The following is a 13994-nucleotide window of genomic DNA, read 5'->3' as shown; positions in this document are numbered from 1 at the left end:
TAAAAAGTCTTATTACAACCCCTTTTATTCCTTAGTTTGAGTTTGACAAATTGGACAAATCCAAAAATATATATAATTTAGAAAATTGGTTTAAAAATTGATTATTTTAATTAACTTTTTGACTTTTTATAAAAATAAATCGTATTATATAACAATTTATAGTGACTTTTTAATTACAAACCTCACTCCTCAAATGGGGCCAAAATATCATGTTAGTAAACAGCTGAAAAACCATTTTAATCCAAATTTTTAGTGTATCACCTATTTGTAAATATTTTTATTACCCTTCTATGCTAAATTGTTATTTTTCCTATTGTATACTCATTACTACCTCCTTTATAAAGTTAAAAAGCTCCAAATAGAGATTGCATAAAAGAAAAGAGACTAGTCTAGTTACTCTCTCATAGTTTTTCTACAAATGATTGTTCTGTACTTTTTATTATAGCAAGATACATCAGTAAAATATATTTATCCAAAACCAAATCAAAACAAAACCAGACTGATGGTCAAAATCGTCTTAGAATCACACACACACACATATATACATATATATATATATATGATAATAAATTTTTTTATTGAGTTCTCAGTCACGAATAATAAAACTGAAAATTTGACAAAGCAAACACTGGCACTTTGTTTGGGCAAGAACACGAGAAATCTGGTAATGGCAACCGATAAAACATATATGCAAATCAACTTTTTCCTGAACTGCAGTTCAAATTTATTGATTGAAGCAACTGTACCATGGTCCAACTGTAACTGACAGGTCGAGACGGCCAATTTCAGGTCAATTTATGAATTGTTTTCATGTCAACTGCTTCCTGGATGGTCCCTTTCTCCACATGGTCCCACCACTTGAACAAGAAGTTTTCGACAACTAACCTGAACCATGGGGACAGCTTCAAACCCTCCTCACCAGCATCTGTTTTTCTCAACAGTTCTTTCAATTGATCCCGATTCACATATTTGATGTCGGCAACTTCATCGGGGTTTGGATGCACGTTAACGTCCCGGACAATGAAGAGTAGGTAGTCAACTGCCAGTAAATAAAAGGGGGTTCAACATCAAAGTATGTAGAATATATTAGAAAAGAGGAATGTTATATAAACAAAAAATTCATACATAGTGATATAGATCATTGTGAACCTTTCACTTCGAAACAAAAATGCCATCGAAGATGGTTTTATTTATAATAATGGCATTGCCACATCATTCTTGTCAAGTTTTTTTGTATGAATTTTATATATGTTCAGAATTTTTCATTAGAAAATTAACCCTAATTTCATGATCAGCTCTCTTATGTTATATATTACATGATGAAATCGAGTCATGGCAGATGTAACACCAAAAAGAAACTGCGCAGCCATGTTTACGAGCTACCATAAAAAGAAATAGTCTACGACAAAAGTGGGAAAACTAGGGCTGCAAAAAACCGAGCTTTGCAAGGCTCGAGCTCTTGACCTCGGCTCGAAGCTCGATAATGATTTTTTTTTTTTTTTTTGGTGGCTATTATTTACATTATATAAACAAGCTTTAAATAAATATTTACATTTATCCTATCTAATGAATTTTTTTGGCTATTAGTTACATTTATCCTAATATTTCAATAAATAATTAACGAGCCAAGCTTTAAATAAATATTTATCTTATTTGGGCTCAAGGTTGGCATTTATTAAATGAGCCTAAAAATCAAGCCAAGCCGAGCTAAGCTCGCGAACAGCTTGGTTCATTTGCAGTCCTAGGGAAAACTATTGCTGCTGGTTTTACATTAGTGCAACTTGAAACTATGTTGAGCAGCAGATAAAACACGTTGAGGTTCAGATTAATGAAAAGCAAGAGTCATTACGTTCATGCTCTCCCCACTTTCCATCGGATGGTGCCTTGTAAAGCATGCGTCCCAGTGGGGTGAACTTATCAACCGGCACATCCTCAGCAGGAATACCCAGTTCATCCAAAAGCTTCCTTTGTGCAGCATTTCTTACCCCTAGCAAGTGTTAAAAATGAAAGTTGATGAGTCCTGCCGGATGAGAGTCAAACAGTCCTCCATTGGTCAATATGTGTATATATATAGAAAGAGGTATACCAAGGGCATTCTCTTCAATAAGCTCGGATTCTCTGTAGAGTGGATGGCTGCAGCAAGTGTTTGTCCACACCAGAGGGAATGTTACCTTTGTTGCGGACCTTTGCTGCTCATACAACAGATGTTACAAAACATAAATATTATACTAATAAAGACCAAAAAGAAGAAAATAACAAAATTCTATCTACGAACAAAACTTTCAATAATGGTTGTCCAGAAGATAATCAGTATCAAAGAAGGTAAACAAAAAGTTAAGGTCGTAACCTTAAATACGTACTCTAAAATAGAAAGGAAATATTTTCAAGACAAAGACTAGGGATCAAGAAGATGCACTTCTAGTATGGGAGAAGAAAGAGGATATCTCATCCCTGATTATTGGTTAGCAATTGCTGAATTTTTTCTCCAATCCTTTTTTTTTTCCCCAGTAATGCAAAATCTTTAATATTGATCTAAAAACAAATTGATGATGATAGATCTGACCCAAGTAGAGGTATAATAGAGATAATACTGAAAACATTTAACTGAGGAACATGTTGCAAGTTGCTAGTCTTGCCAAGTGTAGAAACTTTTCCTGTTACTCCCTCCTGGTGTGATTGTCAGTCTGATCACATAAATATAAGCATCACCATCACCATTCTATGCTTGTACATCAAATCCATCATATTTGCAATATCACAGATGACAGTTCCCAATGACTTGGAATAATTGATCAAGACTCAAATGAAAAATTTAAACATTCTTACGCTATGTTTGGTAACTTAGGAGAGAAAAGAAAAGAAATGATTACTTAAGTAATAAGAGAAAAGAAAAGAAAAGAAATGATTGTAATTTTTCTCCTTTTTGTTTGGGTAAGTAAGAAATAAAAGAAAAGAAATGATTGTGATTTCTCTCCTTCTTGTTTGGTTAGATTTCATTAAGAGAAAAGAAAAGAAATTATTTTATGTTATATTACCAAAATAACCTTTTTATATTTTCAATCATTTTATTTCTTTTATTTTTACAGGGGTAAAATTGGTATTATGAAAATATAAACATTTGTGGATTTCTTTTCTCTCCCAATCTCTCCACTTTTGGGAAGATTGAAAATAAGGGTTATGAGAGAAATGAGTTTCTCTCCATTTCTCTCTATTTCTCCCCATTTCTCTCCACTTAAGATAACCAAACAAGGAAGAGAAATACATTTCTCTCTATTTCTTTTCTTTTCTCTCCAAATCACTCAATCCAAACACAGTGTTAAGATCATTACATAGAGAGGGGGGGGGGGGGGGGGGGAGAAAACTCAACTCAACACATATGACCTAAACTTTGGCTTTCCACAATCCACAGTTCCTGAATGCCTACACATTTTTACTGTACCGACAAGATAAGAATAGTTGTCTCAGGCCTCATTTTCATAAATGCTCGGATAGAATGAGTTCCCAAAGGGTGAACCACCATCTTCTTAAGCAAGATTGTGTTTGGCTTTTAGTTCTCAAATTTATTAAAGTCATGCCATCATAACTGCATCTTTTTCACTAAAGGAATGTTTTCTCACACAAGTTTAAGCTTCGAGTAACTCACTTAGACACCAATTAAGTTGAAAAACTAATGATATATATTGAAAATGGAAATAGATAGTTCAGGGAAAGCTACTGAAGATTAAAAAAATTCCAAATCTATTTCCTTATTCTTATTCTCTCTCTTCTTTTAAGCATTAATTTGAAGCCCCATAGCTTGAGATTTGAACCTACTTTGTTGCAAATTCCAAAAACTCTTACCAAAATCAGATTTTCTACAATATATATATTAGTTTTTTCTTTTTTCTTTTTTTTTTTCAATTTTGTCTTCTTCTTTTCGCTGCTTTATGAATATCTTAAAGTCCACCACCAAATTGAAGTGCGGAAGTTTCCATTGGGATACACCTAGTGAGACTGCAAAGACCAATGTCTTTTTTTTTTTTTTTTAGAGCGGGAGCAAAGACCAACGTTAAAAATGTTAGTTTTACATAATGGTCAATGCCAAATGTGACAGGAAGATTCTAGTTCATCATGAGAAAAAGTAAGACAACCCCCCCCCCCCCCCCCCCAATTGTGATCTGTAGTTTATAATTGAGTCACAAAAAGATCATCACTAGCAAGAGCCTTAAATAATATGGCAGACATTATTCATAAGATCACAGCAAAGCTCTGAGGATATCAATTAGTTGATTAAAAAAAATATATAAATCAAGACAACTTGGTACTTGAGAAAAGCACAAACAACTACACATCACTAACCATGGTCCAAGATCATGACATAGACATAACTGTTTGATATTTTTGAGCTGACAAGTGCCCCGCACAGCCGATTTCATCATTGCTAAGAAAATTTTGTCGCAAGAATGGAAAGATTAAGTTACCCACATGCAAGCCGAATGTAACCCAGTCAAGGGTCAATTGGAAAAGAATAACTATTTCATGGTAGCACTAAAGATCTGCCATGTGAATCAGCCTCATTCAATTCTCAATTCCCATACTCAAGTGGATTAGTAAAGTTACTGAACAAAGATAACAGATTTTGCAAGATTTAACCATGATCAGAATACGCCCGTTTCCTCCATCAAATTGAATTCGTTGGGTTTTCAGCAAGCTACATAGGCAAACTTCTAAATGATTATCCATCTGCTTCTATCCTGACCTTTCTGCTTTTTTTTTTTCTTCTTTTTTTTTTTTGGATAAAAACAGTAATAAGAAGAAACTACCTGATGAAGATCAAGTAAGGAAAGGAACGAAGACATATTTTAGGCGCAAGAATCGTCAATTGGAAACCTAGAATATTTAGGAGATCTAGTATTGACGATTTGTTTCCTTACCAAGGCACTTTTGAGCCTGCCACTTTGTTAGCAAGTTTGCCTACATGTTTTCCTTCTCTATCAGTGCTAGTTTCTGTACCTCATCCTCCACAACCTTCGCAATTTCATCTTGATCAGATTGAGGAGGTCCTTGACACTAAAGATGTTGGTTCTTCCAATGGTGGTTATTGTCGCTATCTTGTACGATGGAAGAATTGCCCAGCCACTGATGATACATGGATCACCATGGATGAGTTTAGTCATCTTGACTCCACATTTTTTGAGCAATACCTTACTCTTTACTCTTTGGAGAAGAACCATTTTCAGCTGGGGAGAAATGATGAGGATCAAGAAAGGAAAGGAATGAAGACCTATTTTAAGTGCAAGAGGCGTCAATTGGAAACCTACAATTTCTAGGAGATATAGTTTTCAAAATTTGTTTCCAATTTCTTTCTTACTCATTTTTCTTTAATTTCCTTATTAGTCATGCTAGATGTATATAAATATATATATATATAAAGATTGTGCAACAGAAATGATTACCTTTTGAATGAATGAATAGTTGATTGAGAGACTTTTAGAAAACCCTAGAGTGATATTTGTGCCGCTTTGTCTTCTGGTTCTACACCACTACCCACTACTTATTTACCAAGATAAGAAGAGGAGCTCAACATGCTAATATTTATTTAATGAAGATACTCCTCCTCTAGCACATTTTCCCACACTCAGGGATGCTAGATGTAGACTTCCTGCTGATTTTAATTTCTCTTGCTTGCTAATGAAGGGTAAATCTCCTACATAAATGATAACATCTTAGTCTTACATGTAAACCTCTCCAAAATCAAATTTGTCCCTCTCCTAAATCAATTCACAATATATCCAAACAAATCACTTGCAATGAAAATAAGCTCATATAGCCAATTACATTCCAACATCACACATATGCTGTGCAATACCATCAATGGTCATTTTTTTCTTAATAACATGTACCTGAAGAAGTAACTCATATTTTGAGTTAAACAAAAATACACTGAATGCTCTATGCAGCAAATTTTCGGATTCAATCTTCTCCATCAAGTGGCCTGTGTTTTATAAAACAATTCAACAATGAAAATGAGGATAAAAAAATCATGCTACTGTAATCTACATACATAAAAATTTAGTGATTCCATGCTGATAAAAAATAGCACCTAGCTCTAAGATTACAAACTCTTTCCCCTCTCTTCCTCTGCTTCTAGTAAGACAGATAAAATTTAAAGAGTGCCAAAAGGAATTAATAATTTCTTTCCTATTACAATTGTTAAGCTCAAAGTTATAAGCACCTTCTTGAATTACCATGAGGAGAATATTTAATGACAGCACCTTCTTGAATAAACGTAACATGTCAAATGACAAATGAGACACCATTATCCAATACGGGTGCGTTTAGGAAGTAAGGTTTTTAGCCAAAAAAAGACAAAAATGCCTTCCCATTCTCTCTACTTTTTTGCACATTTTTCCGTAAAAATCCAAAAAGCCATTCTCAAACACTTCAGTTTTTTTTACCTTGTATATTATCCAAAAAACCACTTCCCAAACAAAACCTAAATATGATGTTCTTCAAGAGAGATAAAATAGTAAGTTGTATTGCAGTATGAGATGACAACATAATAAAAAATCAGTGTAAAAGCGAATATGTATCTTACAAAACACTACAAAGTACAAAATATTCTCCCAAGTAAGATACCGAAAGGAAATATACTTACAGTTGTATTTGGTGTCATGACCAACAACACGATCATTCTCATCCACCAAAATACATCTACAAAAGTTGGGGTGGATGATCTTTTATCAAAACCAAGGAAGCAAATAATGTCATTTGAGAAAAAAAAAGTTGTATCCAGACTAATCACTTATTTTTAATAATGCATAGAAGAAACAAATTTAAAAACCTTTTCAGTGCATCGTAAGTATTTTCATGGATAATGTCTAAAAAAAAAAACTAAATTCAATATGTGATACTTTCACGACTAAATAATAAACAGACACAAAGCATCAATTTATATCTTATTTTCTAGCCTGAAAAATAAAAATAAAAATAAAAATAAAAAGACAAGCATGAAACTGAAACTGAAACTGAAACTGAAACAAAATCATGACAACGAAATTCCCACAAACATACACCGTAGTCTAATTTCCATCATTCCTGTTGAAAAGGTTATCAATTCTAGTATATATAATAAAAGAATGAAAAGAATTATTTGGCTTACCCATGAATGAGGTAGAGGCCATGTATATATAATAGATTCATGATACAATTTAGGAAACGATATAAATGAGGAAACAATACTAAATCAATGATTGACACAATCACAAATTATATACATAATATGAAAAAAATAAAAAGATTCTATGTACTCTATTTCTATATTTAACACGCCCCCTCAAGTTGATGTGAAGATATTCAACAATCGCAATTTGCTAATGGATAATTGGAAGAAGTCAGAAAAAACTCAACGGCTAGTCCAAATAAATGCTACCGAACAAATCTAATAGATCACTAAATAAAAAAGACCAAAAAAGTGCTTAATACATTAGCACACCCTAGAAAAGGAAAAAAAACAGGGACTGAACTGCCCTAGAAGAGCTGCCGAAGAATCTATGGCCAAGAAACAACCAAAAAGACCCTAGTCAGTATCAGAGGCCGGAGCTAATGCCGGGAGATAGTTTATGGTCATGCCGAATCGTTGTAGAAACTAGTAGGAACTAATGTCGGGACAGTTTAAGGTCATGCTGGACTATTGTAGGAACTAATCGAAATCAATGTTAGAACAATTTACGGGGTCTTGCTGGACTGTTGAACTAACCGGAATCAATGTTGGGACAGTTTAAAGGGGTCATGCCAGACTGATGTAGAGAACTGGATGTTGAACCAACAAGCGTGACACATCCATAACTTATGACGTGGTGCTGAATGATGATAGCAACAGATGACTGAGTGCGCCAAAGAGCGACTTATTAGAAAGTGAACCAGGGGGCAGCTTTGGTGGTGCGCTAGAAGGGGCAGCTTTAGTTGTGCGCCAAGGGGGCGACTTGGGTTGTGCGCCAGAGGAGGCGGCTTAGGTGGTTCACATGGTATATCACCATGCTCACCATGATATAGGTACAATACCCCCCTCAAACTCAAATAAGTTTGAAGATATAAACCTATTTGAGGTTAAAAGAGAGGGAAAAACAAAGTAGAACAGAGACATACAAAAAAATGAATTGTAAGTAAAAAAAAAAAATATGATAGAGATATTTGGGATAGGAATAAACTAGTAGATAGAGGAAAAGATCACCACGAAGTGATACTGCAAGAAAATATGACAGTGGAATGAGTTGAGGTCCAACGGGCAGCCAAGGCAAGGCTGTCGCCCGCCAAACCAAACCAAACCAAACCAAGCCTTAAGTCCCATCAAATGGGGTCGGCTACATGAATCCTTCTTCTCCACGCGGCCCTATCAAAGGCCATTTCATTAGTCAAATTAAGTAGATTCATATCTCTATTTATAACGCTAGTCAACGTTAATCTAGGCCTACCCCGTCCCCTAACACTTCCATCTACCGTTACAACATCGCATCTCTTCACTACTGCCTCTGTTGGTCTCCGTTGAATATGACCAAACCATCTCAAACGATTCTCTCTCAACTTATCTTCTATCAGTGCTACTCCCACCCATTCCCGAATACACTCATTCCTAATCCTATCCTGTCTAGTCTTACCACACATCCACCTTAGCATCCTCATCTCAGCCACACTCATCTTATCTACATGTTGTTTCTTGGTTGCCCAACACTCCGTCACATACAACATAGCTGGTCTAATAGCCGTTCTATAAAACTTACCTTTTAGTCTAGTGGGTATTCGTTTATCGCACAATACCCCAGACGCACTTCTCCACTTACACCATCCAGCCTTAATCCTATAGGCCATATCTGCATCAATCTCTCCCGTTGTTGTGATAATCGACCCTAAATAACGAAAATGTTCACTCTTAGGCAGTTCTTGGTTCTCAATCTTCACTTCTCCTCTGCTTTCATTGTTACTGTTACTAAATTTACACTCCATGTACTCTGTCTTAGTTCTGCTTATCTGAAATCCTTTAGATTCAAGAGTTTTTCTCCAAATCTCCAACTTTGTGTTAACTCCTTCCCTAGTCTCATCCACTAACACAATATCGTCTGCAAAAAGAATACACCATGGCACGTCATCCTGAATATTTATCGTCAACTCGTCCATAACTAAAGCAAAAAGATAAGGACTTAAGGTAGATCCTTGGTGTAACCCTACAGTGATAGGAAATTCATTTGTTTCTCTAGCTGGCGATCTAATAGTGGTCACCACCCCTTCATACATGTCCCTAATCACGTCAATGTAGCCTTTTGTCACCCCTTTTTTCTCTAACGCCCACCATATTATATCTCGGGGCACTCTGTCATATGCTTTCTCAAGGTCGATAAACACCATATGAATGTCTCTTTTCTTTTATTTATACTTTTCTATTACTCTCCTCAAAAGATAGATCGCTTCCATTGTTGACCTACCAGGCATAAACCCAAATTGATTCTCTGACACCTCTGTTATGTCTCACAATCGGCGTTCCATCACCCTCTCCCACACTTTCATTATATGACACATTAGCTTAATTCCTCTATAGTTGTTACAATTCTGGACATCACCTTTATTCTTATAGATTGGCACTAAAATACTCTTCCTCCACTCATCTGGCATGTTCCTAGTCAACAAAATTTTGCTAAACAACCTAGTCAACCAAGCAACTCCCTTTTTACCCAAACACTTCCAAACTTTAATAGGGATATCATCAGGTCCTAAAGCCTTATTTGATTTCATCTTCTTAAGTGCAATCTCCACTTCAAAGTTCCTAATCCTGCGATAGAACCTATAGTCTTGGTTTATCGTATTATTGATTATTTCTTCCCCTATTGTCGTACTTCCATATTCCTCATTTAACAGTTTCTCAAAATAATTCTTCCATCTTTCCTTAATCTCATCATCCTTCACCAATACCTTAGAATCCTCACGCTTGATGCACTTTACTTGATTAAAATCTCTTATTTTCCTCTCCCGTATCTTAGCAAAATTACTAGGCACTTAACCCAGCTCTAATACCAAAAAGAATGAAAAAAATTATTTAACTTACCCATAAATAAGGCAGAGGCAATGCATATATAATAGATTCATTATATAATTTAGAAAACGATATAAATAAGGAAACAATATTAAATCGGTGATTGACACAATCACAGATTATATACATAATACTAAAAATAAAAAGATTCTATGTACTCTAATTTCTATATTCAATACTAATTGCAAATACCATGATTTCATAATAATCACCATCTGACGCAACATTTATTGGATGGCTAAACAAGTATGATAGGCTTTGGAAGCCCAAAACAAAGTCTAAGAGTCCCATCGTGAACAAGCCTTTTTTATCCAAAAAGAAATGTCCATGGTAGTGTTTTTAGTAGTTAATGGTGTTTTAGTAATTTCATAATTTCTTGAACACGAGCTATAAGGGTCGCCCATGGCTTTATTTTGGGTCAAGCCATTAAATAAGTCATTGCATATATATGAGTTTTATTATGTCTAGAATAATCTTAATAGTCAAAAAAGTTAAGTCTATAATAATCTTAGGCCTCGTTTGGGAACATGTTTTTTTAGTAACTTTTTGACTAAAATATGATGTATAAAAAATTAGTATATTTGGAATGACTTTTTTGGTTTTTTACAAAAAGATATGCAAAAAAAGTAGAGAGAAAAGAGAATCTTTGACTTTTTGGTATAGGTTGTTCACTTTTTAATTTTTTTAGTGACTTATTGACTTTCTAGCTAAAATCACCACTTGCCAAACGAGGCCTTAATAGTCAAAAAAGTTAAGTTTCCTATTTTGAATTCACATCATAGTTGAAGTAGAATCACTACCATTTTAACTTTCCGTTTGAGGAAGGTGAAACACAAGAAAGGGACACGCCTCCAAAATATTTACCATTTTCATCTTGAGGAAACCAAAACCATGTTTACTAACTCATTGTTAAAGAAGACCTTACAAACTCAGGCCATCAGATTTGTAATTAATGTTTTTTTTCTTTCCTTCTTTCTTTCTTAAAACTCTTGTTTTTAGAGCAATCAACATGTTAAGCAAATTCACATTTGATTCACATGCAGGACCCATCTGACTCTCACAATGTGAACCCACCCATGTGAGACTCTGAATTTAGCAATCTTGTAAAGGAATTAAATCACTTTTTAACCATTGTTCTATATAAATCAATTGCAAGAATATACATACTTGTTATTCTTCTTCAACCAATTATAACCGCAACAATCCAACAGCTGAGAAAAATCTGTCTCTATGGACATGCTTGATTGGAAGGATTATAGTATAGAATTGGGATTATTAATTCATGGTACTCACATTCCATTGTTTAGTTGTAAATTTAATTATTCGGATTAGATTTCAACAATCATTCTATCCAACAAAATTGGCAAATTTTTTAATTCATACAACTAATTAACGCAAAAATTGAGATTATATATTTCATATATACTACAAAACAAACGTGGACAAGAGGAAATTATATATCTCACTAATCCAAATAACCAACCTCACACTAATCTCATGATTGTTAATCCCCTCACTATTAATTCTACTAATCACTATTAATTCTACTAATCAAACAGACGACCCTGAGGTGATGGTTGATTAGTAGGATTATAGCATTGGATTGGGATAGTTAGTCCATAGATTCACAATCCCTTGTTTGATTGCAAAAATTTTATTAACCAGATTACACTACCGAAGACATATCTGACGAAATTGACCAATTTTTAACATTGAGAGGGGCCAGGATCATAATTTCAATTATGAAAGGAAAAAAAACACAACATGAATACATAATAAATGGCAATCTAGATAACTAATCCAAACAAGGCCTAAAAGTGGTAAATTTGGACGGTGAGGAGGAAACGTGACGGACACAAGTATCTTTTATCGTTACCCAAAAAAACCAGACTAAAAATTTAAGAAATTGGAATTGTGTTTCGTTTCTTGAATTTTCTCAGCAGGCAAACAATAGAAAGAACAAAAGCACATCGGAAAAACAACACTCGCAAATCACGCTTATCTATGAGCGGAGAGAAGTTACTTACTCGTCTTCAAACATGAGACGCCTCTGGACAGCGTCCATGCTTGCATCGGTGGCAGCGACACCCATGGTGGTGGTGGCGGCAGAGGAGGAATACCGGCGGCGAAGCGAGAAGCTGCGGCGGCGGAATCTGAGAGTGAGAGGGTTTGAGAGAAGAGTAGTAGTAGTTGAATAAGTGAAGTGAGATCTGAGAGAGGAGGAGGAGGAGAGTCTGGTGGAGAGGGTAGTTAATTGAGAGCTTAACAACGACATTTTGGCAAGAGCTTCACTGGTTTTTCCGCCATCATCAAATCAACAAAACTCTTCTCTCTTGCTTTTATTCCTCTTTTTGTTTGTAATACTTGTTCGCTCATTTTAGCAAATTTTTTTTTTTTTAATGAAACACTATTGAAAATAAATCTTAATAATTAACAAAAATAATTTTTATATATATATCATTAATAATTAATAATTTTTTTGTCATAATTTTTATTAATTATCACTAAAATTTATAATTGGCAATATTTTTGTAAAAATTTTTTAAACTATTATTGAAAGTTGAAACTTAATAATTTTTTTATGATAATTTTTTTAAATTGTTGCTAAAACATATCATTAGTATCATGTTTTGTGACAAAAATTTTAAACTATAGTTTAAAATTAATAATTAGTAAATTTTTTTAATAGTATTTGATAAAAAATACCATTAATTCTCACAAGATTTATAGAACTATAAGTAGTTTAAAATTAATAATTAGTAAATTTTTTTAATAGTATTTGATAAAAAATACCATTAATTCTCACAAGATTTATAGAACAATAATTTACTTATTAAGATTTGTACGTAAATTTTTTATTATTATTTTGAATAATTCCCAAATGAGAATTCAATTTTTTAAAAAATATTAATTTTTTAAAAAATTCAATTTTTTTATAGTATAATTATTACATTTTAAAATTACTAACTTTTTAAAATTACCCTTTGACCTTTTAAAAAAATATTAATTGTCATAATTATAATTTTTTTATAAATTTAAAAGAAGAGAAAAATAAAAAAAAAAATTCATATTATTTTAGTCATTAATTTTTTTAAATAAACTAATATCTTGGGATAACGAAAAATAAAATAAGGAGTAATGAAAAATTACAGCCAAAAAAATTAGAATTTGACTCTGTTAACAAAAACAAATATGAATAAAAACTAATATATATATATATATAAAAAGGATTGACTCTTACAATAAAATTAATTCTAAATTTTTAATTTTATCAATTTAAAATTTTAATTTTTAATTTATTTTCAATCTGAACCATTTGTCTATTTTTATTAAATAAAATTAATGAAAAAATATATATTTTAATTATTAAACTCAATGAAAATGGGTAATTTAGATATTTTGTATATTTTTACATTACGTTTAATGACTAAATATTATTTTTTGTCAATTTTAGTTTACAAAAATAGCCAAATGATTTAGATTGAAAATAAATCAAAAATATTAAAATTTAAATTGGCAAAATTAAAATCTTAGGATTTTTTTTTTGGGTAATATTTTTAATTTTGTCAACTTAAATCATAATCTTTTAGTTTGTTTTCAATTTAAATTCTTTGTCTATTTTTGTTAAGTAAAATTAAATGAAAATTTATATTTTAGCTATTAAATTCAATTGTACATAAAAAAGGCTAAAATAACATTTTTAGTTAACGACTAAAATACTTTTTCAGATAATTTTACTTAACGAAAATAGACAAACTATTTAGATTGAAAACAAATCAAAAAATTATGATTTGAATCAATAAAATTAAAATCTCTAGGGTTAATTTTATTTCCAAGATCAAACCTAGTGTTTTTTTTTTCCCTAATAATAATAATAATGGATATTTTTTATGGGGTTTTTTTTTTAAGGTCCCTGGTATTATGATTTTAT

General features: G+C 32.7%; 1 protein-coding gene across 1 annotated transcript; it reads right to left on the bottom strand.

The window, feature by feature from the left end:
• Positions 1–500: 500 nt before the first annotated feature.
• Positions 501–12481, bottom strand: LOC114293715 (isopentenyl-diphosphate Delta-isomerase I). The gene is made up of 6 exons (XM_028237840.2): positions 12091–12481; positions 6638–6693; positions 5883–5974; positions 2087–2189; positions 1850–1987; positions 501–1039 (listed from the first exon to the last, which is right to left on the bottom strand). The coding sequence occupies exons 1-6, from the start codon at positions 12336–12338 to the stop codon at positions 786–788; spliced, it is 891 nt and encodes a 296-aa protein (XP_028093641.2). The 5' UTR covers positions 12339–12481; the 3' UTR covers positions 501–785.
• Between the last annotated feature and the right edge of the window lie 1513 nt (positions 12482–13994).

The sequence above is a fragment of the Camellia sinensis genome, chromosome 8, assembly GCF_055761805.1.
Source record: "Camellia sinensis isolate YWXY chromosome 8, ASM5576180v1, whole genome shotgun sequence".
Classification (NCBI taxonomy): Eukaryota; Viridiplantae; Streptophyta; class Magnoliopsida; order Ericales; family Theaceae; genus Camellia; species Camellia sinensis.
This window is presented reverse-complemented; position numbering and strand designations above follow the sequence as displayed.